Below are 27,001 nucleotides of genomic sequence, written 5' to 3'. Positions count from 1 at the left end.
TGTTTTTCATTTGTTTGTTTTTTTTAATCCAGAGATTTAAAGGAGAAACTTTTCTGAGAGGGAGTGTGTGAGAAGTTAGGCTGATTTAGGCAGATGGAGTCTCTCATGCAGTTGAGTTGGTACCTCTGATATAACTAAATCTTAGTCCTTCCAGGGTTCCTTTTCTGTCAGTCCTTCCCTCTCTCACCTGGTATTCATTTTGCGTGTTGTGGGACAAATTACTACACTGTAAGCAAATGCAAAAGATTGTATAATATTGTTTCAGCATACTAAAATTTTGAATATATTTATGTCATTCTTGAAATAAATTGCTTAAAGATTTAAAAATATTTTGATAGCAAAGACCTTTTCATGTTCATTATTGTTGTGCTCAGTCGCTAAGTCGTATCCGACTCTTTGAGACTCTATGGACTGTAGCCCACCAGGCTTCTCTGTCCGTGGGATTTGCCTGGCAAGAATACTGGAGTGGGTTGCCATTTCCACTTCCAGGGGATCTTCCTGACCCAGGTATCGAACCTGCATCTCCTGCGTCTCTTGCATTGCAGACCTATTCTTTACCTGCTAAGTCACTGAAGAAGCCCTTCATATTTATTAGCATCTACTATAAGAATAAACTTTAGACAAGGAGCGGGCACCATGTGAAAGTTTCTGCCGCCTTATTTTTGCAGCCAGCCTCAGGAATAGATTGAAGGGTCAGTAACCTGTAAAAATGAAGCTCTTCTTTTATGCCATTATCACATATCCAGCATCTGTTTTTCTGTTTGTAGATCAGTCCAAACAAGTTGTAGTTGAATCCCTCTACATTATTAGCTGCTATGGGACCTTAGTGGAGCACGTGATGGAGCCACGACCACTAAGCACCGCCCCCAAGATCAGTGATGACACCCCACTGGAAATGATGACATCTCCTCGAGCCAGCTGGACTCTGGTTAGGTAGTATCTCTCTTTGTTTTTTATTAAAAAAAAAAACTCAACTTTGTTGAGGTATAAAATATTAAAAGTGTACAATTTGATAAGGTTTGACATATGTATACAGCTGTGAAACATCACCATGATTAACATTATAAACACATTGTTGTTTAGTTGCTAAGTCGTGTCCCACTCTTTGCGATCCCATCGACGGTAGCCCCTCAAGGCTCCTCTGTCCATGGGATTTCCCAGGCAAGAATACTGGAGTGGGTTGCCATTTCCTTCTCTAGGGGATCTTCCCGGCTCAGGGATCAAACCTGTGTCTCCCATATCTTCTGCATTGCAAGCGGATTCTTTTATCCCTATGCCATCTGTGAAGCCCCACATTATGAATATATCCTCACCTCAGATATTTTCTTATGCCTCTTTGTAATCTTTCCTCTTGCCCCCCTTCATTCCTACTTTACCCACTGAGCCCTAGGCAACCACTGGTCTGCTGTCTGTCACTGTAGGTCAGTTTATTAATTTCTAGAATTTTATATAAATAGAATCAGAGCGAATACTCTTTTTGTCTTCTTTCTCCCAGCAAAATTATTTTGATTTATCCCTCTTATTGTCTAGTCAAAGCTATGATTTTTCCAGTAGTCACGTATGGATGTGAGAGTTGGATCATAAGGAAGGCTGAGCGCCAAAGAATTGATGCTTTTGAACTGTGGTGTTGGAAAAGACTCTTGAGAGAGAGTCCCTTGGACTGCAAGGAGATCAAACTAGTCAATCATAAAGAAAATCAACCCTGAATATTCACTGGGAAGACTAATGCTGAAGCTGAAGCTTCATTACTTTGGCTACCTGATGCGAAGAATTGACTCATTGGAAAAGACCCTGATCGCTGGGAAAGATGGACAGCAAGAGAAGAAGGGGGTGACTGAAGATGAGATGGTTGGATGGCATCACAGACTCAACGGACATGAGTTTGAGCAAACTCCGGGAGATAGTGAAGGACAGGGTAGCCTGGCGTGCTGCAGTCCATGGGATCGCAAAGAGTTGGATGCAACTGAGTGACTGAACAACAAATGCCTCTTGTTGCATTTTTTTGATAATTCATTCCTTTTTAAATTGAGATATAATTTATATTTAATGCGTATAATACAATTCAGTCACTTAACATGAATTTTCACCTGGTTTTGCACCCATCACCACAGTCAATTTTTTGAGGGTGATGGGGTCTTCATTGCAGCATGAGGGCTTCTCTTGTGGTGCATGGGCTTGGTTGCCCTGCAGCATGTTGGAGTTTAATTCCTGAACCATGGATAGAACCCACATCCCCTGCATTGGAAGATGGATTCTTAACCACTGGACCACCACAGTCAGTTTTCATCACCCTCCAAAGAAACCCCATATCTGTTAGTAATCACTCCCCTCCAACCATCTTCCTTCAACCCTTCAGCCCTAGGCAATACCAGTTTACCTCGTGTCTTTGGATTTGCCTACTCTGGACATTCATGTAAATGGAATCATACAAAATGTGACCTATTGCTTCTGACTTCCTTCGCTTAGTGCAGTGTTTTTAATGCCCAGCCATGTTAAGCATGTAGCAGAACTTCATTCCTTTTTTTATGGCCAAGTGATTTATATGGATATACCACGCTTTGTTTATCCATTCATCAGTTGATGGACATTGCCACTGTTTAGCTGTCAAGAATTATGCTCCTAAGAATATTAGCCAAGTAAATAAATATTAAAATAATAATAATAAATAAAGTGATTCCCCAAGATAAAATGGCTCATCACTGTAAAAATGCTTATTAAAATCAGAGTCCTCCTTGAAAGTACATAGTCATTAGAACTTTTATAATCTAGTGTAAAGAGGGAGAAATAAGATATAGGACAAAACCCATTCAGTATAGTGTATACTGGTACAGGAGAGACAGAGAAAATTGGTCCTGATGTGTGTGGAAGTATTAGTTGCTCAGTTGTGTCCAGCTCAGAGACCCCATGAACTGTAGCCTCTCTGTCTATGGGATTTCTCACCAAGAATACTGGAGTGGATTGCCATCGCCTGCTCCAGGGGATCTTCCCGACCCAGGGATCGAACCTGTGTTTCCTGCATTATAGGCAGATTCTTTACTGTCTGAGCCATCAGGGAAGCTATGTATGGAAGGAAACAGACAAAAATTCATATGAAAATGATCTCACTCTTTTTGACATTTAAAAATATTCTTGTATTGATTTTTGGCGGCTCCAGCACTCTTTCCTACTACTTGACTGCACTGGATTGATCTGATCAATATCTTATGTGTCAAGCTATTTAGGAGTGGGCAGATCTAATTAAAATTAGTGCACCATCATTGAAATAAGTGGCTTATTTTGGAACTCATGATAATCAGGTCTTTAATAAGCCCACCATTAACTGTGTTTTTTTAACCATTATTTTCTGCTTTATTTTATTTTAAATGTAAATATATTCTAAGAATAGAGGGCGCTAACAATTGTCAGAAACGCTAACAATTGTCAGAAATTAGGTAAAAATTAGTTGTGACATTTGAGTTTCACACTTCCTCTCTGTTCAGTGTTTTGAATGTCTTGTCTATTATGTTGCAGGGTCGTCTGCTATTAAACTAATATTGACTCTATGTAATTTGTATGACTCACTGCCACCTTTTTATTCTTCCTAAGCAGATGGCTTTGTGTTTCAGGTTTCAGCACTCTAACAAGTTCATTTTGATGATTAAAACGATAGTGTGAATTTATATCAGTGTCTATAAGTGGTGACAGTGATAATGATTTATATTCCATCTATTAAGCCTGAATATTAATAATCTTCTGTTATTTCCTTAGAACTCCTCAATGGAATGAATTGCAGCCACCATTTAATGCAAACCACCCTCTGCTCCTCGCTGCAGATGCAGTACAGTATTATCAGTTCCTGCTTGCTGGCTGTGAGTAGTTCTTGATTTTTTCCTTCCATACACTATTTTGAGCTTTCATCTTAAAATGCTGACTTTTAATGCAACCATGCATATTACCAGTGGTACATAGGCCAGAGGCCATAAACAATCTGATGGAGGCAAGGAAGATATTTTAATATGATACATCATAAGCTTTAGCACACATTAATTATGCCTCTGGATGTTCATGTTCCCTGGTCATGACATATACCCTTACTTTTATATAAATTGATAGAGAATATCTGGTGGGTATTCCCCAAAAGTTTTTTTTTAAATAAGGATTCTAGGATATAATAAAGTTTCATAAAATTGGAATCTATTTCTGACATAAAAAGAAGTTACACACTTTTTGCTGTGGAAATTATATTAGCAGGCTTTTTGCTTTGTAGGATTTTTTTGCAACATTGAGGTAGTGATTGCAGCTCCATAAGGATTTTGTTTACTTTTGATCTGGGTTCTGTTTTTACTTAAGGAGAAAAAAGTATGCATTGAACTAGAAATAGCCTTCTTTGTAGGTGAGACTGGAATAGATAATTGAATATTTATTATTCAGCTTACGGTCATAGAATTAAAAATTCTTTACAGTTATAGTGCAATTCTGTAGAATTCACTGAATCCTTAATTTAACTAGATGGCTCTGAGTACTGTATGCTTTTAGGAAGTTTTCTGTAAATCAACACTGACATGTTTTTAATGGAGTTTTATTCTATCAGACTTATTTTCTTGCCTGGTTGTATTATACAGTATGAAGTAAAAAATTTGTAAAACAATTTTATGTTTATAATGTGTGATATGTTATACTGGAAACAGAGAAAGTGTACTGACTTTTGCACTAAAGTTATGAAGCTCCATAACTGTAACAAGTAATTGGCGGTTTCATTTCTATTATATGATTGAATTCACTGATTCTTCCAGCATGTATTTATTGAATGACGTCTCTGTGTCAGTAACTCATGGTTTAAATGAGAGTAGTATGTTCCTTCTGTCCTCAGTGAATTCAGTATCTAATTCAGGAGACAGATGTTTTATCAAAACGTAGAAGAAAGTGAGACAGGTCATCAGTGAAGGGTTATACATGTAATTGTGAAGGCAGTGGCTTAAGTTGCTAAATTGTTTACAGAGGGATGCTGCTGCTGCTAAGTCGCTGCAGTCGTGTCCGATTCTGTGCGACCCCATAGATGGGAGCCCACCAGGCTCCGCCGTCCATGGGATTCCGGTTTTCTGGTTTAAGAAGCAGAGTATATAAAAGTTCTTAGGTTCTAGGTTATCTCAGCATATATTTAACTCTATCATATGACTTGGAAAAAACATATATTGATATATAATGTCAGTGTTTATAAGAACATTTTCCCATACCTCTCTACAGAGGTAAAAATAGTTAATTGTTGAATTAAGTATAGTTGACTATTTCAGCACTAATACCAGTTTTCTTTGTTTAGTTATTTTAAAATATACTTTGTATGTATTTACTTTTGGCTGCCCTGGGTCTGGATTGCTGCAGGCGGGCTTCCCCTGGCTGAGATGAGCAGGGGCTACTCTCTCACAGCCACGTGCAGGTTTCTCGTTGGACTGGCTTCTCTTGTTGCAGAGAACGGGCTCTAGGGCATGCTAGTGCCCTAGGAGTTGTTTCACATGGGCTTAGTTGCCCTGTGGCATATGGGCTCTTCCCAGACCAGGGATTGAACTCGTGTTCCCTGCATTGGCAGGCAGATTCTTTACCACTGGACCACCAGGAAAGTCCTCTTTAGTTATTTTGACAGGTCTGTTATAGTAGACAAATAGTAGCAAGTTCCAAATGTGTAGAAAAAGATACAGGCAAAATTAAAAAGAAAAAAATGCAGCTATCTCTATTCCTTGACTTATTTGTTCCAGTGAGTTAAGCTAACTTTATTTTAACAGCTCTAAACACCTTTGTCCAATTCTTAGAACTACAAAACCCCCCAGCTGCATGACTGAAGAACCACCATTGTAGCCCAAGCTGTCAGTCGTTTTCAAACATTGCAACAACACCATCAGAATTTTACATTAGAAAGAATACACTGGCAGTGTTGTAAGAAGAGGTTCAGGAGTAGGGAAGAGGTGTGGCGGCTACGTGATACTGGAGCAGGATGGGAGGGCATCAGTTAAGGCTTTTACAGAGAAGACAGAATAAACCTGTGAGATGTTGCGCAGTTGGACTAGGACAAAATTAGGCAATTTGAAGTAGTCACTGATGATTGTTTGATTTCTAAATAAAGAACATAATATAATGCATGTCATGTTAGATGTTTTGAATTCCAGATGGACTAGCATAGGAATAAGGATGAAAAGGCCAAGTTTCTAGTTCCAGACCACCTCTCATTAACTTGCTAAGTATAAAGTATCAATAATAATACTTGCTCTATAAACATGTTACTGTGGTCAGTGCAGTGATGCTAAGCATCATTCTGAACCTTTATTTCTTATTTCAGAAATAAATAAGAAATATTTTCAATTAATAGACTTCAAGGACTTAACAATGGAATACCTATTCTGAATCTGTGATCTTGACCTTGCTGCCAGATCTGTTGTCTAAGTGACAGACTTAATATGCATGTCCTATATCTAGGTTACATAATTGTTATGTTTCCTCTTATCTAGTGAAATGTTACTATAGATATAACTTAATTTGTAAAACACCTCAGAGATAGGTAAGTCTGTAATAATTATTATATCACTTCTTTACATTGACAGCAGAGACACAGATTTAGCCTGAATTTTGAAGTCACGTTTTCTTACGTAAAGAAAGACTATTGGACATCCCTGGTGGTCCGGGGGTTAAGAATCTGCCTTGCAATTCAGGGAACATAGGTTTGATTCCTGGTTGGGGAAGTAAGATCCCACATGCCGCGGAGCAACTAAGCCCACAGTACCACAACTACTGAGCCTACACTTCACAGCCGTAGTCTGTGTGCCGCAATGAAAGATCTAGAATGACACGGTGAAGATCCCACCTGCCACAGTGCAGTCAAATAAATTTTTTTTTTTTTTAAATAAAAAGGCTGTTTGATTTAGAGTCCTGGACAAACTAGTATATTTCATGACTGAAGAAATTAAACATTCAAGACATGGACATCTGCATCAGAGGAGTAAAAGCTGAAATATAATTGGTTAAAGCAACGCTAGAGCCGGTTTAGAGAGAATACCTTTACCTGCCCATCTGTTAAGCCCATCTTTATGCAGGTTAGAACCTCCTGAAGAAGACTTTCTTACTACCTTCTTGCCTTCTCTCCATTTCCCTTACTGAAACCATTTGAAAAGATGATATTGAACCTGGCGGCAGGAAGTTTTTGTTTTACTTGACCATGTTGAAAATCTGCAGACTATTGATAATATAGTACTGAAAGTATCTTCAAATATAATCATTTGGAGTAAAACTGTAATGCAAACTTCTCTAGGGTCACCAGCATTTTCATTGGTTGTGTCTGAATCTGTGGATCAAGTGAAGTAGACTTGTACAAACTCCGGAAGTTGTAATAATACTGGACAAAGAATGATGTAAATGGAAATGCAAAAGACACTTTGTCGCAGGGAGAAGAGACTAGGAGAGCAGGATGTTTAGCAAGGAATCCCCACCTCCCCTTCCAGCCCTGTAATCATAACAAGTACACTGCTAGTTGATAAACAGAAGTTCTGCATATGTGGCCTAAGGGTCACTGATGGGCAGGGAAAGGGAAGTGTGCCTGAACTTTAAAGACTTCTTACCTAAATATAGTCAAGTAAGTGAAAACTCCAAATTTTGTATTCTTAACTCTAGTCACATTTACTACCCATACTAATTGAATGGAATTCAATTTTGAGCAATTTTGGTGTATAAATTGACTCATATGAACCTGCCCCTTACAAGGTCACTTTGGAGGTGGAATTTACTTCTTTGTTATTAGGGTGAGCCATAAGAAATTGCTGTTTAGAATAAGCCAAAAAAGTCCTATGGTTTGAGTAGATTGATTAGTTTATGTGTGTAAAGAATATATGCAGATGGTAGTCTCATCTTGCTGTCTAGCTCAGTGAGGGTAAAAGTTAAGAATCTAATATTAAAAAAAAAAGTTCTGCTTGGGTCATAAGAAATCTTAGGAATCGTTTATAAAAGATTACAGTAGTGATGATTAGTGATTTTTGTGGTAACAGTATTTTTTTTTTCCTTCAGAACAAATACATAACTATAGTTACTTTTTCTAAAATAGGCATTTTATTTCAGTGTATACCTTTGCCAAAAACAAAAACGAGACTAGCAGATATCAACCAGCTTTGAATGTGATCCCAAAGTAGATAATACTTTTTCTTTAGTCTGTTTCCGAGCTTCCCAAATTGTAAATTAAAAACAGGGCTTACGGAGTTAAACTGGGGAAGTTTTATTTGGGCAAAAAATAATGTTTCCTCCTTTTCTTTCAGGTGATTTGGCAGCAGCAGTGTTTTTAAGTTGCTGACATTAACTAGCTTTGTTGGGGATAGGTCAGGCTTTGAACTTCTAAGATAATCCATGGGTATGTGAGAAGTTCCTCCCCAAGTTTACTGAGTTTTCTTTGTTAAATGGTAACAAAGGATCATGCAAGGGAAGTATAGCTTTGATACACAGTGAAAATGGTTAAGGCCTGTATATGGGGTTTTTGTTAATTATTTAACTATCTTTCAAATATAATTGACTGTTAACATAAAAATAGTGTGAATGTACTGTGGTCTTTAAAACACATGTGTGTGTGTGACAACAGTAGTATAAAACCCAGGAGAGGGGGAAATGGAACTATACTATTGTAAGGTTTTTATTGTATGTGTGACTTCAACATTATTTGGAGGCAAACTGTGTTGTTAAAGATGTATGATGAAATAAAAAGCAAACCTAAGTGCTGAAAAAGGAAGTAAAATGTTAAGAATAAGCAAGTTGATGTAACCCTAAGCATCATCAGTACTCATGTTAGTTATAAATGGCCTGAATACCGGACAAGTCAGAAATTGTCAAGTTGGGTCAAAAAATAAAACCCAGTTATATGCTGCTTAGGAGAAACCCACTTTTTTTAATCAATATTTTTTTATTGATATATAGTTGATTTTTATTGACATGTATTTGCTGCAGGTCATGGGGTTGCAGAGTCAGATATGACTTAGCAACTGAAGAACTGCAACAGCTGTTGCTTTATAATGTGTTAATTTCTGTTTTACAGCAGAGGGATTTGGTTATATTGATACATATATATACACTCCTTTTTAAAATATTCTTTTTCATTATGATTTATCATCAGATACTCAGTACAGTTCTCGGTGCTCTTGAGTAAGACCTTGGTGTTTACGCATTTATATATAAAAGCTTATATCCGCTAACTCCATTCTGCCTCAATCCCCACTCCCTTGGCAACCACTAGTCTGGGAAAACCCACTTTAAACTCTCACTTGCTGCATTACTATCAGACAAAGTGGAGCACTCCACCAACAACAGTAGTGTGTGCATTCTTTTCCCGTGCACAAGGAGCATTGACAAATACAGACCGTCTTCCGGGCCATAGAACAAGTCTCAATAAATTTCAAAGCTTTCAAGTTATACGAAGTATGTATATTCTGCGACCACGATGGAATTAAATTAGAAATGATTAACAGATCTCTGGAAAAATCTACAAATATATGGAAAGTAAACAGTACACTTCTACATGATACATGGTTCATAGGAGAAATCAAAGGGGAAATTAGGATATTTTTAGCTGAATGAAAATAAAAAGAGAACACACCCCTATCCGAGACTACTATTCAGGGAGAAAAGAATAGTAGGTTGAAGTATAAATACATGCCACAAGTTGGATGATTCTCAAGGGCATCCTGTAGAGAGACAGAGTATGAGGGAGGGTTGAATATGACCATAAAGAATTCAGTAGATCTTTGACGGAACAGTTCTATATCTTGATTGAAGCAGAGATTATACAGATAAACGTGTGTGATAAAACGGAATAGAATTACATTTAAACACCCCCCTCACACTCTCACCACAAAATGAGTGTATGTAAAACTAGTGAAATCTGAATAAGGCCGCTGGGTTGTACCAATGATACTTTCCTGGTTTTGAAACTAGGTGAAGTGTGTGCAAACCTTCGTTGTACTATTTCAGCAACTTGATAGGAATCTATAGTTATTTAAAAATAAAAACTATGGAGAAAAAAGGAAAAGTTTGTGGGATGGCACTAAAGTGGTACTCAGGGTGAAATTGATCAGACTAAATGCACATGTTATAAAACAAAATCAGTGGCGTCCGCTTTCATATTCGGAAACTAGCAAAAGTAGAGCGAATTATAGCACAAGAAAGGAAATAGTAAAGATCAGAGTGGAAAAGTAATTAAATCATAAAATTGTAGCATGGTGTTCTTCTCCTTGGAGATTCTTTGATTTGTGGGATTTTAGTTTTCATCAGATTTGAAAAGTTTAATGCAGTTATATCTTCACATTTTTTTCTCTCATTCCTCTTTGCTCTTTTTCTGACTGCAGTTATATGTATGTTCACCCCTTGATATTTGCTCAGTTAAAAAATTCTCTTTCAGGGAGAGGGTGGGATGATTTGGGAGAATGGCATTGAAACATGTATAATATCATATATGAAACGAGTCGCCAGTCCAGGTTCAATGCACGATACTGGATGCTTGGGGCTGGTGCACTGGGATGATGCAGAGGGATGGTATGAGGAGGGAGGAGGGTTCAGGATGGGGAACACATGTATACCTGTGGCGGATTCATTTTGATATATGGCAAAAACCAGTACAATATTGTAAAGTTAAAAAATAAAAGGTTTAATAGTAAAAAAAAAAATTCTCTTTCCCTCACTCTGTTTGATTTTGTATAGTTTGTGTTTCTGTGTATTTATATATATATTATCATCTCTTCTGCTCTGTCTAGTGTGCTGTTTTATTCAACACATTTGTCATTTCAGATACCATATTTTTCATCCAGTGCCATCTGGATGTTCTTTTATAGCTTTCATTTCTTTCTTCGTCATGTACATGTTTGAACATATAGAACATTTATTTTGTAATAGTTGCTGTAGAATCCTTGTGTGCTCACTCTTTTCACCCTGGTATTGCTGGGGAGTTTTTCTATTGACTGATTTTTTTCTTCTTGGTGTGCCTTCCTGCTTCTTTGTGTACCTAATGATTTTTGATAGGATGCTGGGCAGTTGTAGTTTCACATTACTGAGTAGTGGATTATTCTCTATTCCTAAGAGATACTCAAGCTGTTGTTGGTGGTGTTCAGTCAGTAAGTTGTGTCTGACTGTTTGCAGCCCCATGGACTGCAGCACACCAGGCCTCTCTGTCCCTCACCATCTCCTGGAGTTTGCCCAAGTTCATGTCCATTGAATTGGTGATGCCATCCAACCATCTAATCCTCAGCCGCCCTCTTCTCCTTTTGCCTTCTCAAGTTCCTTGGAATAAATTTTGTTCTTTCTTTGTTTATTTTTAAGCTTTGTTATGGATGGTTCAAAAAATAGCCTTTTGCTTAGGGCTGATTAAAGAAGGAAGAAGTTAATTCTTAGTGGGGATGGAGAGAAGTGGCTGAATTTTGGAGAAATTGAACAAGTTGTATCTGTATGATTTGGGACTATATGAGGTTACTGAAGAAAAGTAGAGAGAAATGGATGACGGGCTTGAACAAAAGGTTCTATCATTCACTGAAACATTAAGAGAAATATATTGCCCTGAATAGGAGAAAGAACTGCTGATTACGGTGTTGCCTCTGTTTTGGTGTATGTAGTATATTTGTTGTTGTTCAGTCACTCAGTGACGTCTGACTCTTTGAGACCCCATGGACTGCAGCATGCCAGGCTTCCCTGTCCTTCACTATCTCTGAGAGCTTGCTCAAACTCACATCCATTGAGTTAGTGATGACATCCAACTATCTCGTCCTCTTCTCCTGCCTTCAGTCTTTCCCAGCATCAAGGTCTTTTCCAGTGAGTTGGCTCTTTGTATCAGCTGGCCAAAGTATTGGAGCTTCAGCCCTAGCATCAGTCCTTCCAATGAATATTCAGGACTGATTTCCTTTAGGATTGACTGGTTTGATCTCCTTGCAGTCCAAGGGACTCTCAAGAGTCTTCTCCAACACCACAGTTTAAAAGCATCAATTCTTTGGCACTCAGACTTCTTTATGGTCCAACTCTCACATCCATACATAACTACTGGAAAAACCATAGCTTTGACTATAAGGACCTTTGTTGGCAAAGTAATGTAGGCTGGTGGTAATATTCAGTAGGTTCTTGGAGATAACTCAGAAACTCCCTCTATGTATACTCCATATGTGTATTTATAGACGAGCTCCTTTCTGAGATTTTTTGGATTATAATCAGTCACTGATGTAAACTTTCTCTGAAATAATTTTATCCTAGAGAGAATTTAGAGGGAAGAGATGAGGTTTCATTATGGTATAGACAGCATAAAATTTAAAAACTCAATGTAAATCACTCAAAAAATCCACCTGAAATGTTACTTTTGAATAGCTGGACTGTCTATTGACATATTGACTTTTAAAAAATGTTGTTTTACTGATCACTTGGACTTCACTAGCACTTTTGTTTAAGTCTTTATGTATAATGAAGTAGATAATACCTAAAGCTAGTGTTGACATTTGTCTTTTACCTAGAACTGTGAAGGGCTTGAAGAACTTTGCTGGTGGCTCAGATGGTAAAGAATCTGCCTGCAGTGCAGGAGTGCCAGGTTTGATCCCGGGGTTGGAAAGATCCCCTGAAGAAAGGAATGGCAGCCCACTTCAATATTATTGCCTGGAGAATGCCATGGAGAGAGGAGCCTGGTGGGCTGCAGTCGATGGGGTTGTAAAGAGTCAGACACGACTGAGCAACTTTAGAACTATGAAAAATGCAAGTAGGCAGCATGTTTAAGGTTAGATTCTAGAGATCTTGATTCTGACCTAAATTTTATCCTGCTGGCCTACCAGCTACAACTGTGAGAGTAAAAATAGGAAATGTTTTTCCTTGTAATAAAATCACACTTTTAGGTTTAGAGTGAAGACATGTTTAGAGTATTTTACTATCTCGTTTTATTGGTTTTACAATACAATGGTGATCTATTTTGAAGATACTGGTAAAAAAAAAGGATGAAAAAAGTACTGGTCTCCTCTACCATGGTCATCATCAGTGCCCTGGAAAAGCAATTAAACGTGCAGTAATTTTCAGAGCCGCTCTCTTCAGAGTGCCACGTTAGATTTAACCTAACATCCTGGATTGCATCGCTGTTGTGGTATGTACCAAGTATGGTAGAGGTACTCAACAATATTTCCTTGCATTGTCCATAATAAATATTTGCCCAAGAGTTGGTAGGGTGGAAGGGGAAAGAAAGAAATGTTTTTCTCCTGTAGAGGAAACTTGTAATGTAGGGCTTATTTATAGAGTATTTATAGTCCATTGTTGGGTCATTGGGTGTGTCATACTACTCTATCTAGGTCTGAATATCTGCAGTACTTAAAACACCACTTCATATTGAATTATATTCGGTGGATTCTCTTATTTATACTTAATTTTATCAACTGACATATGTCCTTCCTTAGAGAAATGATTTTAGTGAAATGGTGTTTTTCTCCAAGAGACATATTATCTGTTTGAGAAATATTGACCTTGAATTTGGCCATATATATGCTGTATAACTTGAGGAACATTATGAAATTCAATACATTTTCTTCCTCAATGAAAATATATAGTTTATCAAAAAGTTCAGTTTACTTTCTTTCCCCTTGTGTTCATGGGATACATGCTTTTTATTGATACCTATATCTTTACATAGATCTTCATACCTGTGGAATAGTTGGTTGGGTTTCTCATTATTTATTGTTGAGAGGTTCTAGCATCAAAAGTCCTTTCTATTACAACATAATGACCTAGACTTCATTTTTAATTAAGTCTTATTATTTCTGTCATTTGCTTTAGTGTTCATCATATGAGAGGGAAAAAGTTCTTATGTCACACCACCATCCTGTTATAATTGTTTTTTAAAATTGGAATGAAACAAAAGAAAAGTTATTACAGAGGGTTGTTTTGTTCTTTTAGATGTCTTTTTTCATTTTACAAAATTATGAGTGTTATTACAACTTAGTGTTCCTTTAAGTTGTTTTATGACTTGCTTTTTTTCCCCAGGTACAGTTGAGTATATTTGTTTCCATTTATGCTGTTAATATTCATTGCCATTGAATTGGCAGATTTGGCTGGGTAGAACATTGCTTCTGATAGATTAAAGAAAAGTAATCTATTGATCATAAAGCCTCTAATCCTGGAGTACCACTGCTTCTGATGTCATTTACTCTGTCCCACCAGAGTTTAGTGTCTCAGATGGTAAAGAATCTGCCTGCAATGCAGGAAACCCGGGTTCAATCCCTGGGTTGGGAAGATCTCCTGGAGAAGGGAATGGCTACCCACTGCAGTATTCTTGCCAGGAGCATTCCATGGACAGAGGAGCCTGGCAGGCTACAGTCCATGCAGTTGCCAAGAGTTGGACATGACTGAGCGACTAACACTTTCACTTTACCAGAGTTTAAGGTTCTTCTGTTCAGATACTGATACCTCTGAATGTGCATTTTGTTAATTGGGTAGTGGGGATGCAAGATGGAGGGTGTGGGGGGATCTGTTTGCCCTTCTCTCCAAAAATAAGGGGCCAAAAGAGAATGGTCTGTATCTGCTCACCTCAGTAATGTAGTGGGTTGATATTGGTGGGAGCTTGTAGTTTGATGCGCCATCACTTCCATCAGGAAGGTTAATTGCTAACAAATGACTAAATGGGAATTTAGGGGGAATGCTACAGCAGTCTGCTGCGTTAGTGGTGATGGGAGTTCTGGCGCCATTTCAGGGTCACTATTTGTATCTGTCTATCAGGGTTAGGATACAGTTGTTTCTCCCAGTTTCAGCCTTCTCTATAGAATTTCTGTCAATTGTTTGACTCCATTAAGTGTGCCGAGGAAATAAAAGCCTGAATGACCAATCCACCAGGGGCTATGGATAGACCCTTTCATTGTCCATACTCGGAGCACTGCATTAGGTCTCATTATCCATTTATAATAAGCGACCTCTGCCCCCTGGGTCATTGAAAAAGATTCAGTGTGCTTTTCTGACACATAGGGCACCTTTCTCAGCAGACACATCGAACAATGGGCCGTCTGGTAGTCTGGAGGACTAGTGTACACGGCAGGTTTTTAAATACACAGCCTTGTGCCGAACCACTCTGCCAGTGTGCTCGCTCATGGTTCATAAATGGGCTAAGGGGAGCCTAAGGTCTGGAATATGAATGCAATATCCTTTCCTCTTTTCTTTCTTTCTCTTCTGTTTTTTAAAAAGTTTAGTTTTAATTGGATGATAATTGCTTTACATGTTGTGCTGGTTTCTGTCATACAACATGAAATTTTTTTTGCCTTGTTTTTCAGTTTTGTGTTCTAGAAAGGATTTGCCTTCATCTCTGCTAGTGCATTTCCTGATAGAGAAATATGGAAAGATTTGGATACAGTGAATGGATAGATTCATCATTTTTGGAAAGTATTTGCCAAACATGCCCATGGAAGTTATCTGTGATACACTGAAAATCTCTCTTCTATTCCCTGCTCTGCCCAAACTGGTAGGGATTGAATATCCCACTAAAAAGTTGGAGAAAGAATTTGATCCTTCCTTCACCTGTCTAACCCAGATTCATTCTATCATATAAATTTGGGCCACCTACTTGAAATCTCTGCTTCTCTTTCTCCAGCCCCCAGTACATAGACAGATGTAGGAAAAAGATGGAGATAACATAGTGACTATTGGATGAAATATATATTTATATCTTATCCAATAATGAAGTAAGAAAACTGTCATGTTCAGAGCATCACACTGTGTGTACTGAAGGCGGTCTTCTAAGAATCTTGACCACTGGTTCCTGTGTGGCCTTAGTACAGTGTCTTGTTAAATACTAAGAGGAATCAGTCGTTTACCTGAAGGATATTGGGATAGGAAAAATAAAAGATTGAGAGTCACTTCTTTACCAGTTCATATGAAGAAACATTATAAAAGTATTTTTAAAGTTTAAGATGCATACATTTCATAAATAAAGCCTTGTTCCTCTCTCAGAAGCTTACTTTGCATTTAGTGTCACGTATGTTGGCTTGATCAATTTTTTAAATGTATGAGACACACAGGCACTCAGAGACACCCAGTTTAGTACAGTGAACTGGCAGCTACACTGTCCAGTCGACCCCAGGTGTCTAGTTGAGCGAAGCAGCTTCCCTATTAAGTGATGAACTGTGCCATGCTTCCTGATGCCCGGACACAGAGGTGTCACCTCTGGAGAGTGACCATTGAGTTCCAGCACAGATTTTTCACTCCACACGAGCTATGGAAAACCATGTAGATGGCAGAGCTCTCTCCATGCCAAGAATTAATATATTAACTGGATTATAGCACCATTTGACAAATTGCTTACTAAATACATCAAAATTGATTGGACATTCTGTATTTGAATTGACAAATGGCTGCATTAGGAGAAGGAGGGAAATCCATTAATTATAGCCGCTCTCATCCATAGGAAATATAATCATATAAATATAGATTTTGTTAAAACAAAAATCTCTACTTCATGGTGGCATTGCTTATGTGTTTACCTGCACCTCTTTGCTGTTAACAGAAGGGCTGCTCTTGGCCACTGCCCTTTAAGTAATAATAAAATAATAATTTCTGCTGCGCTCTATGTGCCAGGCTTTTTTGACTGCATGGTAACTTTTAGTTCTTAGTCCAGAAGAATAGAAAATACAAGAGAAACTAAGCCTTTCTGCTCAGTTCTCAGCTGTACCTCTGTTTGTCTATCTTGCCCTTTGCATTCTCATATTATTTAAGTCAAAAGCTTTACTTTTGCTTTGATGATGTAAAAACCGTGATCATCACTCAACTTCTTTTTAGAAACAAATTTCTTTCTCACAATCTTTCTTACTGAAGGTAACCAACTGAGTGACCAAGGCACAGGGTGGTGGGTGAATGCCCTTGATTGTCCCTTTCCAGTTTGAATCTGTTCTCCTTATTGTTGTCATATGACAGGAAGCTTTCTGCCATGTGATTCTGTGGAAGTCGGTGGAGAGACGAGAAACACTGAACTGCCTTTATGCCGTTAGTTTCTTGCCTTTTCTTCTGTGCTTTCTTTGTATTTTATAACCACATGAAGAGCCTCAGAACTTCCCTTATGTGATGTCAAGTTTGGGTCAGAGCTGAGATTATAAGGAATATTTGGGGGTTAGGCATTCTGTTGCCTTCCAAGGATGTTTTCTAGGTGCCAGTGGTCCTTCTATGGTTATGCCATTTATACCTTTAAGTATGAAACCAAACCAATATTTTCTAAAATGAAATCTTCGAATTCCTCAGGGATATTATAGAGAATGTAAAGTGTGGCCCGAAGTACTTTCTTTTCTCTGGACTTCAGTTTACCTACCATTAACATGGACTTCCCTGGTGGCTCAGACGGTAAAGTGTCTGTCTATGATGTGGGAGACCCGGGTTTGATCCCTGGGTTGGGAAGATCCCTTGGAGAAGGAAATGGCAATCCACTCCAGCACTCTTGCCTGGAAAATCCCATGGACAGAGGAGCCTAGTAGGCTACAGTCCATGGGGTTGCAAAGAGTCGGACACGACTGAGTGACTTCATGTTCACCTTATAAAATTGTTTTTAGATTAAATGAGCGAATTCATCCAAAAAGCTTGACACATTACCTTAGATAGAATAAAAAATAACTATAGATTAGCATTGTGGGTGGCATTTACAGAAATAGTATTTTTGTTCGCCTTTGAGGTCTTTCTTGCCTCTCTGTATTCCAACGGCTTTATGACTGAGATCCTGCCGGGTGGCATAGCTTTATTGTTAACAAACAACAGGAACTTTTCTGGTGGTCCAGTGCTTAAGAATCCACCTGCCATTGCAGGGGACACAGGTTCGATTCCTGGACCTGAAAGATTCCATGTACTGTGGAGCGACTAAGTCCACGAGCCACAACTACTGAGCCTGTGCACCCCAGCGTCTGTGCTCTGCACAAGAGAAGCCACTTTAATGAGAAGTCCATGTGCAGCAATGAAGATTCAGTGCAGCCAAAAGTGAAAATACATAAATCAATTTTAAACAATGACAGTGAAGAGAAAACATTTGTGGTAAATCCTTTCTCTTCTGTTAAGTGGTCATCCTGACTAGTAAGGTTTTAATGTGAGTATTTTCAAGGCTATAAAAAGAACTTTACTTAGTAATTCTAATTTGTTGAAGCAAATTGAAAATTTCTCTTAGACCTGTTTGTTTCAAGCATCTTCAATCCCTTAGTAAATTATGGGAATTGGGATATTTCTTGGTGTCCACTGCATTCTGAAAGGCTTTCCTCTGGAAGTTCTTTCTGATGGTTAGTTGCCTTAAGACTCTGAAACCCAACTTCTGACATGCCAGAAGGACATTTGATTTTCTGAGATTATCATTGAAATCATTGTCCACTATTCTGGTGAGCCTTTTGTTTTTTACTCTGTATTTTTTTGAAGTTTATAATGAACCTGTCTGTGTTCCTATGGCAGGTGAATTTCTTAGAAAAGGAATGAGGGAGAGGGGAAGAAAGAGGAGGGAGGGAATAAAGGAAGGAAGCAAAAGGATGAAAGAAGGGAAAATGGAAGGATGAACTATACAGTTTGTTACACGGCACAGAAATTAAATGTTCTACAGTAAACTAAAGTCAGTATGGGCGATTCTCACGTATATGATGCAGTGAGAAAACAACATAGTCCTGAATATTTCACACATTTCCTTGTCTTGCCATGAAAGAATCAAGATGACTCTTTGTGCATCTGCAGGTCAAAAAATATTTGCTGTTTTTTCCATTCATGAAATAGTCTTAAGAGTTTTTTATTATGGAAATGTTCAAACATACACAGAAGTACAGTGCCTAGTATAATGAATCTACATATTACTCAGCTTGAAGAATTAACAACATTCTGCCACTCTTGTTTCTGATGTTATCTTAAAATTTTATTTATTTATGGCTACACTGGGTTTCATTGCTGCTGTGGACTCTCTCTCATTGTAGCGAGCGGGAGCTACTCTAGTTGCGGTGCCCGGGCTTCTCACTGTGGTGGCTTCTCTTGTTGCAGAGCATGGGTTCTAAAGCGTGAGGGCTTCAGTAACTGTGGCATGTGGGCTCAGTAGTTGTGGTGCATGGGCTTAGTTGCCCCCCAGCATGTGGAATCTAGTTCCCTGACCAGGGATCGAACCCATGTCCCCTACATTGGCAGGTGGGTTCTTAATCACTGTGCCACAAAGGAAGTACAGAAACCTTTTTTGCTGTTGTTGCTTTTTTAATGTATGGTGGATAAAGTATTATGAGAAAGCCACCCACTGTTGTATCTTTTTACCTATGTAATACTTGCATGTATCTGTATGTATGTGTATATATATATATATGTGAAGCTCCAGTACTTTAGCTACTTGATGCAAAGAGCTGACTCATTGGAAAAGCCCCTGATGCTGATAAAAACTGATGGGAAAAGCAGAAGAGGGTGGTGGAGGATGAGATGGACTGACTCCGTGAACGTGAATTTGAGCAAACTCCAGGAGATAGTGAAGGGCAGAGGAGCCTGGCCTGCTGCAGTTCATGGGTCACAAAGAGATGGACGTGACTTAGCTACTGAACAGCAGCAGCAACGCCTGCATGTGTCTAATGACAAAGACTTGACGATAAGGGGTAGCTTATCGTCATTGTGCAGTATAGGAAAGAACAGCCTTCAAAAGTGTTCTCTTGTGTTTGAAAAGGGAGACAACCCTATGGTGCTTGTAGGGTAGTATTTTCTGTTTCATTCTTTCCCCAGTCCTCTTGGTTCTATGGGTTTTCTGATTTATTTAGAGGTAAAAATCTTAATCATTTAATTTCTCTATTTTATGGAACACATCAAGGGTCCTTAATGATTGTTTGAAAAGATTTTAAATTATATTCTAAAGTATAAGTTGAAAATGTTGATGTCTTCCACAACTAAAAGCTTTTAACTCTCCATGCCAAGAGAACTTTGCTCTTCTGCTTAGGCATGGGAAAATGTGCACTTAATTCTTCCTGTTGTATAATGATCTGGTCTTATCAGGAATGTAACTAGATAATAAATAAGGGAAGCATGGAAGAAGCTGCATTAACTCTTTGCAAAAAAAAAAAAAAAATGATTTTTGCCATTTTCCCATTTCCAAACAACTCCCCCGCACCGCCCCATCCCGTCCCCCCCCCGCCCTTTAAAATACTTTAAAAAATTTGTTTGGCTGTGCTGGGTCTTAGTGGCGGCATGCAAACTCTTGTGGCATGTAGGATCTAGTTCCCTGACCAGAGATTGAACCCAGGTCCCCTGCATTGGGAACATGGAATCTTCGCTACCAGACCACCAGGGACGTCCCACAACTACCTCTCCTTTATTTTTGTTTTGTCGGACTTTGTTGTGGAGACTAGACTGAATAGTTAAACTCTTTGCTCTTCAACTGTACCATTGTAGGTGAGATAGAGAACAATACATTTTCAATACTTGGCCTCTTGCCTACTTGTGTACATTGGTTATTGAATGCAGTTTAATAATCCAAACAGTGATTTTTTTTTTTTTTTTACTTTCCAAGACATCAATTCACAATACTTTATAAGCGCTCCCATCTTAGGTCTCTTATAGAGGATATTGTATTTTAGAGTGTTTGAATTGAGAACTGATTATTCCTGAAAGAAATGCGTCTAACGTACAGAGGTAGCTGTGAGAATACAGTTGCCATTATCAAGAGATTACAGCTCATGATTCTGCCCAGAATTAGCACCAGTAAGCAGTTATTTCTCTCAGTAAAAACATACACTACCATGTGTATTTGATTGGATTGTTTATTTGCTAAGTCACATCTGATTGCAATCCTAGGGACTGTAGTCCACCAGCCTCCTCTGTCCATGGGATTTCCCAGGCAAGAATACTGGGGTGGGATACCATTTTCTTCTCCAGGGGATCTTCCTAACCCAGGGATTGAACCCACATCTCCTGCACTGGGGGGCAGATTCTTTATTTACCACTGAGCCACCAGGGAAGCCCGTGTGTACTTGAGTAGTTGCTAAACGCTGATAAACAAAGATGTGTACAGTGAATATGAGAGAAAGAGTGTATAAAACCACTTCCATTTCCCCTTTTAAGGAAAATGTCACAAAACCTAAGGAAATATGGGGGGAAATGCTATAAACTCACCTTTTCGTTTCATGCATTGGGTTTCCATCATTCACTGAAGTGCTTGTGATTTCTCTGTTTTCTCTTCTTGACTTGTTAGGTTGATTTCACTAACCATATTACTTGTATTGTGCTTATTCCCCAACTTTTATAATTATCAAATTTTAAGTTGGTACGTGAAAGTGAAGTCGCTCAGTCGTATCCGACTCTTTGTGACCCCATGGACTGTAGCCTATCAGGCTTCTCCATCCATGGGATTTTCCAGACAAGATTGCTGGAGTGGATTACCATTTCCTTCTCCAGGGGATCTTCCCTACCCAGGGATCGAACCCGCTTTACCATCTGAGCCACCAGGGAAGCCCAAGTTGGTACATAGTATACACAATTTAAATGGTGCCAAGGAATATTTAGGGGAAAATGAGTCATTCCTTCATCCCTTTCTTCCCTGAGGCAACTGTTATGTAAAGGTGAGCTTTGATAAGAATGGTTTTGTTGTTTTTAGACTTATTTTTCTGAGTAGGTTATCTAACCCTTGGCAAGACAAACTTAACTGTAAGCTGCAAGCAAGGTATTATACAGACAGGCTATGTTCCTTTAAAATAGCCAGGGTGGACTTTTCTAGTTATCCTGCTGCTGGCTTAATGTATGTATAATGTGGTTGTACTGTGAGTTGAGTTGCCATAATACACATTAAATTGTGTGTATCTTTCCAGGTGACCTTAATTGCAAATGTTGCAGCCTATTCAGTTCTCAGAAGTGTGCCGGGACAGTTTGAACTTTTCAGTGGAGTAGTTGATCTTGCTGATAGCATGAAGCCATTATGTTTTATTCTATCGGTCCATTTTTATGACATTTAGAGTTACATGGATGAGCAAAACTAAACTGTGAACCCTTCCAGACTCCCCCCAGGTACAGCTTGTCCAGATGCAAAACGGCAGTGGACCGTTATGGTCGCAGGAAGAACCAAACGAAAGCGCCTTAGCTTATGTCTTGTGTGGGAATATTATATGATGCTTTGGGGGCAGCGCAAGGGAGAAGAGCAGGTGAGGCAGAGATGACCCTGTGTCAGTTACCCAATGAAATCTGTTATCTCGTAGGCAATGAGGATACGTCATTTTTCTAATTATATATTGCCTGTGACTGTTCTTCTGGGAATGTGGAATAAAAGGAAAGTGAAACCAGAGACGTACAATGACTGACTGTTAGAAAACTTTAATAATTAATTAGGGAGCATCTGCGGTACCGCAGGGTCAGGGTGCGAGGAAGATCACTGGTCCGTTTAATATATAGCTCGGGTCAAACCTGCTCCCTTTTATATGTGTTGGAGTGCTTCAGCTGTTGTCGCACTGGTACGAGAGATGGCTCATAATGAACAGAGTAGCCAGTAATACATCGTGCTATTGCTAGATTATTCTATGTGTGAAATTCAGCAAATTCCTTTACATATAAGTGGAAACATTTATAAGTTAGAAAACTTCTAGGCTTCCATAGAGATAGTTAGGTGTGTTATTTTTGACCTGAAAGCCTTCTCCTTTTTACAAAATTATTTTTTAAAAGTCCAGAGTTTAATTTTTACCAGTTTGATAGTATGAAAGCATAACCTGTAAAATTTTTCAAGTCTCTGATTACTACTATTTTATATGTGTTTGTTGGCTGTTGTATTTCCTCTTCTGTGAATTGCTTGTTCCTTAGGAAATGCCTTAGTCCGTTTTGCTTTTGGATTACTTGTCTTTGAGCCTTTCTTCTTAAAAGGCAAATATTATTTTCTGAGCTAAGAAACTACCTTTCCAAGCAGAATTTCTTCCTCAGATCCTGAGTGCTTTCTGATCAGAAACAGAGTTTGGTAAAGAGCCTTCTCTTATTGTATGGCTGCTCTATAAATGCTGTTTTTAATAAGTACCGAAAATATATTGAAGTTTGTCCTTGGATGAGGGTTTATCACTGTTGGCCTTTGGGTGAACTTTGAGCCTGAGCTGTTTCATTCAAGGCAGCATGATGTCATTTAACTCACAAATTTCTCTGTTGCTAGAAAAAGGAATGTTGTTCCCCTAAATAACCTGAAGGACTGAATAATACTGGCACAACATTATTCACCTCTCAGGTCTCCACTAAAGACTTCAGCATGGTAAGGGTTTTATTGTTTGCAGAGGATTTGTGGGGATATGTTAAGGAGTAGGGGCAAGCAAAAACTGAGTCTGGTCCTGAATCTGGAGAATACTTTATTCTGCAGCCCACTCAGCTGCCAGTAAGACCCAGCTCACACTCACTTTTCCAAATAAAAACCTTGGGATCCATTTTTGTTTCTTCATATTGAAAGACTCTCTAAGTTTCTTTCTAGTGCTGTTTGTTCAACATATGAACTGATTTTAGGCTTTGCAACAGCAGTTAAAGCTGAAAGTTGCATCTCAGATAAAAAAGTAGATGCCATTTGGGTCAGCCCTGCTCCACACCCCCTTACTTGAGAAGTAGATCTCTCTGATTCCAGTGGCACTGAGCTTCGTTTCAGGAAGTATAGCAGTTTTTTTTTACCATCTCCTAAAGTTGGGAGCTTGGAGTTTCGCTAGCAGCAGAGCCTGTGCTTGATCAGCAGCTGTGTCCTCTGAAGCTTCGAGAATTTATTACTGGGAGTTCAAGAGATGCAGGAAAGACTAGAACAAGAACATAACAGAATCAGATAGATTGTCCCTTCATTGAGTTTATAAATAAGCACGGCTCATTGTGCAGCAGTATGCTTTGTGTTAGTTTTTAGAAAAACGATGCTTATAACCTGTATGTGGTTAGTCTCTTTTAACTTTCAAATGTATTGTCAACTCTTTTTCCTTTCATTGCTTTTAAGGATGAATGGTGCTGAGATCAAATAGTTATTCCTTTCATTTCTTTAATAGAATATCTAGATCCTCTGTCCCCTGTTGTAAACTCGGTAGTTAGGGGATCTAATTTTTTCCTGAGTATCCAAACTGTGGCCAATACACTTGAGAAAAGTAATTACCTGTTCTAATATAAAGTGTATTAATATTAATGATAAAAATGTACTTTCTCTCTTTCAACTGGAAGACTAGATTCATTGCAGATGAACTTAGGTTATTGAGATCTAGCTGTTAGTTTCGGGGTATTCTAAAAAGAATTTGATTTCTTGGAATTGAGGATATACAGTTATTACTTTGGATAAAACAGCCTGAAATTTCAAGAGAGTTCTACCTTTCTTCAGGACTGGTAATAACTCATTCTTGGAAGCTTGACTCAAACCTATGTATCCTAACCTTTAAGTAGTCCATTAATTAATGTTAAAAATGAGATTTCAGAGTATCATTTTAGATATGTTAATACAATGTTTATAACTCTTTTACTATATTTTATGTGGGTAATTTGTAAAAATTCTATGGTCATTGATCCCCTTCCTAACTACTTATGAATTTGAGAATCTATATTATGAATTGACATTTTCTGTTTTCAGACTGAGAATTTTGTTATGGGGCATTCAGCTGTAGGGGTATTTTCAGAGGATCATTCAATGTTTCTGTTCATAATTTTACTTCGGTTGTTCTACTGATTTTGAAATTTTGGGGGGTTTGATTAACGAGACTAACTTGCAAAGGTCAACACTGAAGATTTTTTTTTTTGTTTGCTTTGCACATAAACACGTATAAGTATAAATATATTCATAGGAATACACACATACGTACACATACTCATATATCACTGTAAGACATTAAAATACACTTCGTGGGTTTTTTTTAGCTTTTATTTACTCACGAGAAGCATGATCTGCTTTCCTGAAAACACAATATAAACAAAGTCTAGCTCACAGTTACCTCATAATGATCTGCTCAGCCTGCCCTGGGTTGTTGATCTATATTTATCAAATGCCTGTGTGTACAGGCAGTACTTTTGGAGTTGTATTCTGTAAAAAAAGTTGACAGTGTACCCTTTGTAGTTAGATGGATAGGCTTGTTTTAAATGATTATACTAAAAGTAGGGATAGAGCATAGCAGAAAATTTTATTTCAAAATTCCATATCCCTTTTCCTAACCCAGGATCATTAACTATCTAAGAACAGTGCTGCTTGCTCAGTCGTGTCCGACTCTCTGTGACCCCATGGACTGCACCCCGCCAGGCTTCTCTGTCCATGGGCTTCTCCAGGCAAGAATACTGGAGTCGGTTGCCATTTCCTCCTCCAGGGGATCTTCCCGACCCGCGGATTGAACCTGCGTCTCCTGCATTGGCAGGCAGATTCGTTACCACTGAACCACCTGCGAAACCCCTAAGAATAGTTGGGAAATGTAAACGATACTATTTTTCTTTAGCTAGAAGGTGCTTACGTTGGTCCATTAAACTCAGGCTTGCAACATATGTAACTTCATTTTCTATAAATTCTCTTTAGTCCTCTTTTGTACCTCTGTCCTAACAAATAGGGAAAAATTAATCTCAGTCAATTATAACCTCCTACACAGTTGCATCTAAATTCTGTAGGGCTTACATAGCGCAAAGATATGAGATGGGATTGTTGAAGATATTTTACCTCTATTTTTTCACCACTGAGATGTCCCAGTTCCTTACCAGATTTAATTGTTGGCTGTTGTATTGGTTCACGGGCTTCCCTGATGACTCCAACGGTGAAGAATTTGCCTGCAATGCAGGAGGCTTGGGTTCAATCCTTGGGTCAGGAAGATCCCCTGGAGAATGAAATGGCTATCCACTGCAGTATTCTTGCCTGGAGAATTCCGGGGACATAGGAGCCTGGCAGCCTGCAGTCCGCAGAGTTGCAGAGTCGGACACGCCTGAGCAACTAGTAGCACATTGGTTCATATAGGTCTTTGTAGCATCCGTCCTTGTTTCAAAGCCTTTTCAAAGCCCGACAATTGCCTGGACCTTGTCCATGTTACTCTTGAATGTGTAGTAAATATTCGTCATCACATTCACAGGGGACTTGGAGAGGTTGTCACAGGCTCAGCTGTGAAAACACACTATGTGCACACCTTCTCCACTGCAGAAGAGTAAAACCTCCATGCTGTTTCCCAAGTGGAACTTCCTGCTACTTCCTGAAACTACCCAAGAATGAAATTAGGGTTTTTCACAGTTGTTCATCCCTAAAACTTTCTGACTTTTGTACCCTTCCTTGGGAACCCTCTTTTTTCCCCTTTCTGTCTGTGGGGCTCTTGTTCCAGTTTTTGCATGTCTTTCCTAATAGCTGCTTGGAAACCATGGAAGCTTTGCTCCTAACTGTCATACTTTTAATCTCTCTTTCTTATCCCAGGGTCAGGGTTTTGAATTCCTCTCTTCTTTGTGACTGGGTATGTCATTGTTTCCACCAGCTAGTAATCATGGAGTTTTCTTCCTACCTGGATTGGAGAAAGTTTTAAATGTAAAGAAATGTGAGGGAGAGATAAAGGATATTTACTTTATGTTGAAAAATATTTTTCCACTACACATATTTTTATATTGTGAATCTTCTGAATTCTTCCAAGCATTCTTAATTGAAATACTGTTTTTTAGTGAACATAAAGTATGGTAACTCTTCTCACAATCTCTATTTAGAAATTTAGGATTCAGATTTAATGGTTCATAGATATATGATTGGTATTTTTACCAGTTCCTTTGGGAAACAGGTTGGAGGGGAAGAAGAGGAAGAGTAGAAAGAGATTTTTTTTTCCTCCTTGAGAAACTTTTCACTGTGGGAAATCTCAGACATACACAAAATTACAAACAAATTGTGTCAGTATAATGACTCTCCATGTACCTGTAATTCTCAAAAGTCATCAACTCATGACTGACGTTTTTTTCAGCTATAATCCTCTTCCTCACCATTCTCTGCCATTAGATTATTTTTAAATTTACCCTTCCATACATATCTTTTTTTTTTTTTTGGCTATGCCTTGCAGCTGCAGGTACTTAGTTTCCTGACCAGGAATTGAACCTAGGCCCTCGGTAGTGAAAGCACAGAATCCTAACCACTGGA

General features: G+C 38.5%; 1 protein-coding gene and 1 long non-coding RNA gene across 11 annotated transcripts in view; one reads left to right on the top strand and one right to left on the bottom strand.

Moving 5' to 3' along the window:
* BCAS3 (BCAS3 microtubule associated cell migration factor) overlaps positions 1-27,001 on the top strand; it is a 586,592-nt gene that overhangs the window by 265,354 nt on the left and 294,237 nt on the right. For all 10 annotated transcript variants that reach the window (XM_059878411.1, XM_024980624.2, XM_059878412.1 and 7 more), the window contains 2 exons: positions 768-933; positions 3,748-3,848. In XM_059878411.1, coding sequence (XP_059734394.1) covers positions 768-933; positions 3,748-3,848 — 267 coding nt within the window. The remainder of the gene's footprint in view (positions 1-767; positions 934-3,747; positions 3,849-27,001) is intronic.
* LOC112442603 (uncharacterized) lies at positions 23,247-25,913 on the bottom strand. Its single transcript, XR_003030769.2, has 2 exons — positions 25,603-25,913; positions 23,247-23,693 (listed from the first exon to the last, which is right to left on the bottom strand). It is a non-coding gene; the product is annotated as an uncharacterized lncRNA (long non-coding RNA).

The sequence above is a fragment of the Bos taurus genome, chromosome 19, assembly GCF_002263795.3.
Source record: "Bos taurus isolate L1 Dominette 01449 registration number 42190680 breed Hereford chromosome 19, ARS-UCD2.0, whole genome shotgun sequence".
NCBI classification, from domain to species: domain Eukaryota; kingdom Metazoa; phylum Chordata; class Mammalia; order Artiodactyla; family Bovidae; genus Bos; species Bos taurus.
This window is presented reverse-complemented; position numbering and strand designations above follow the sequence as displayed.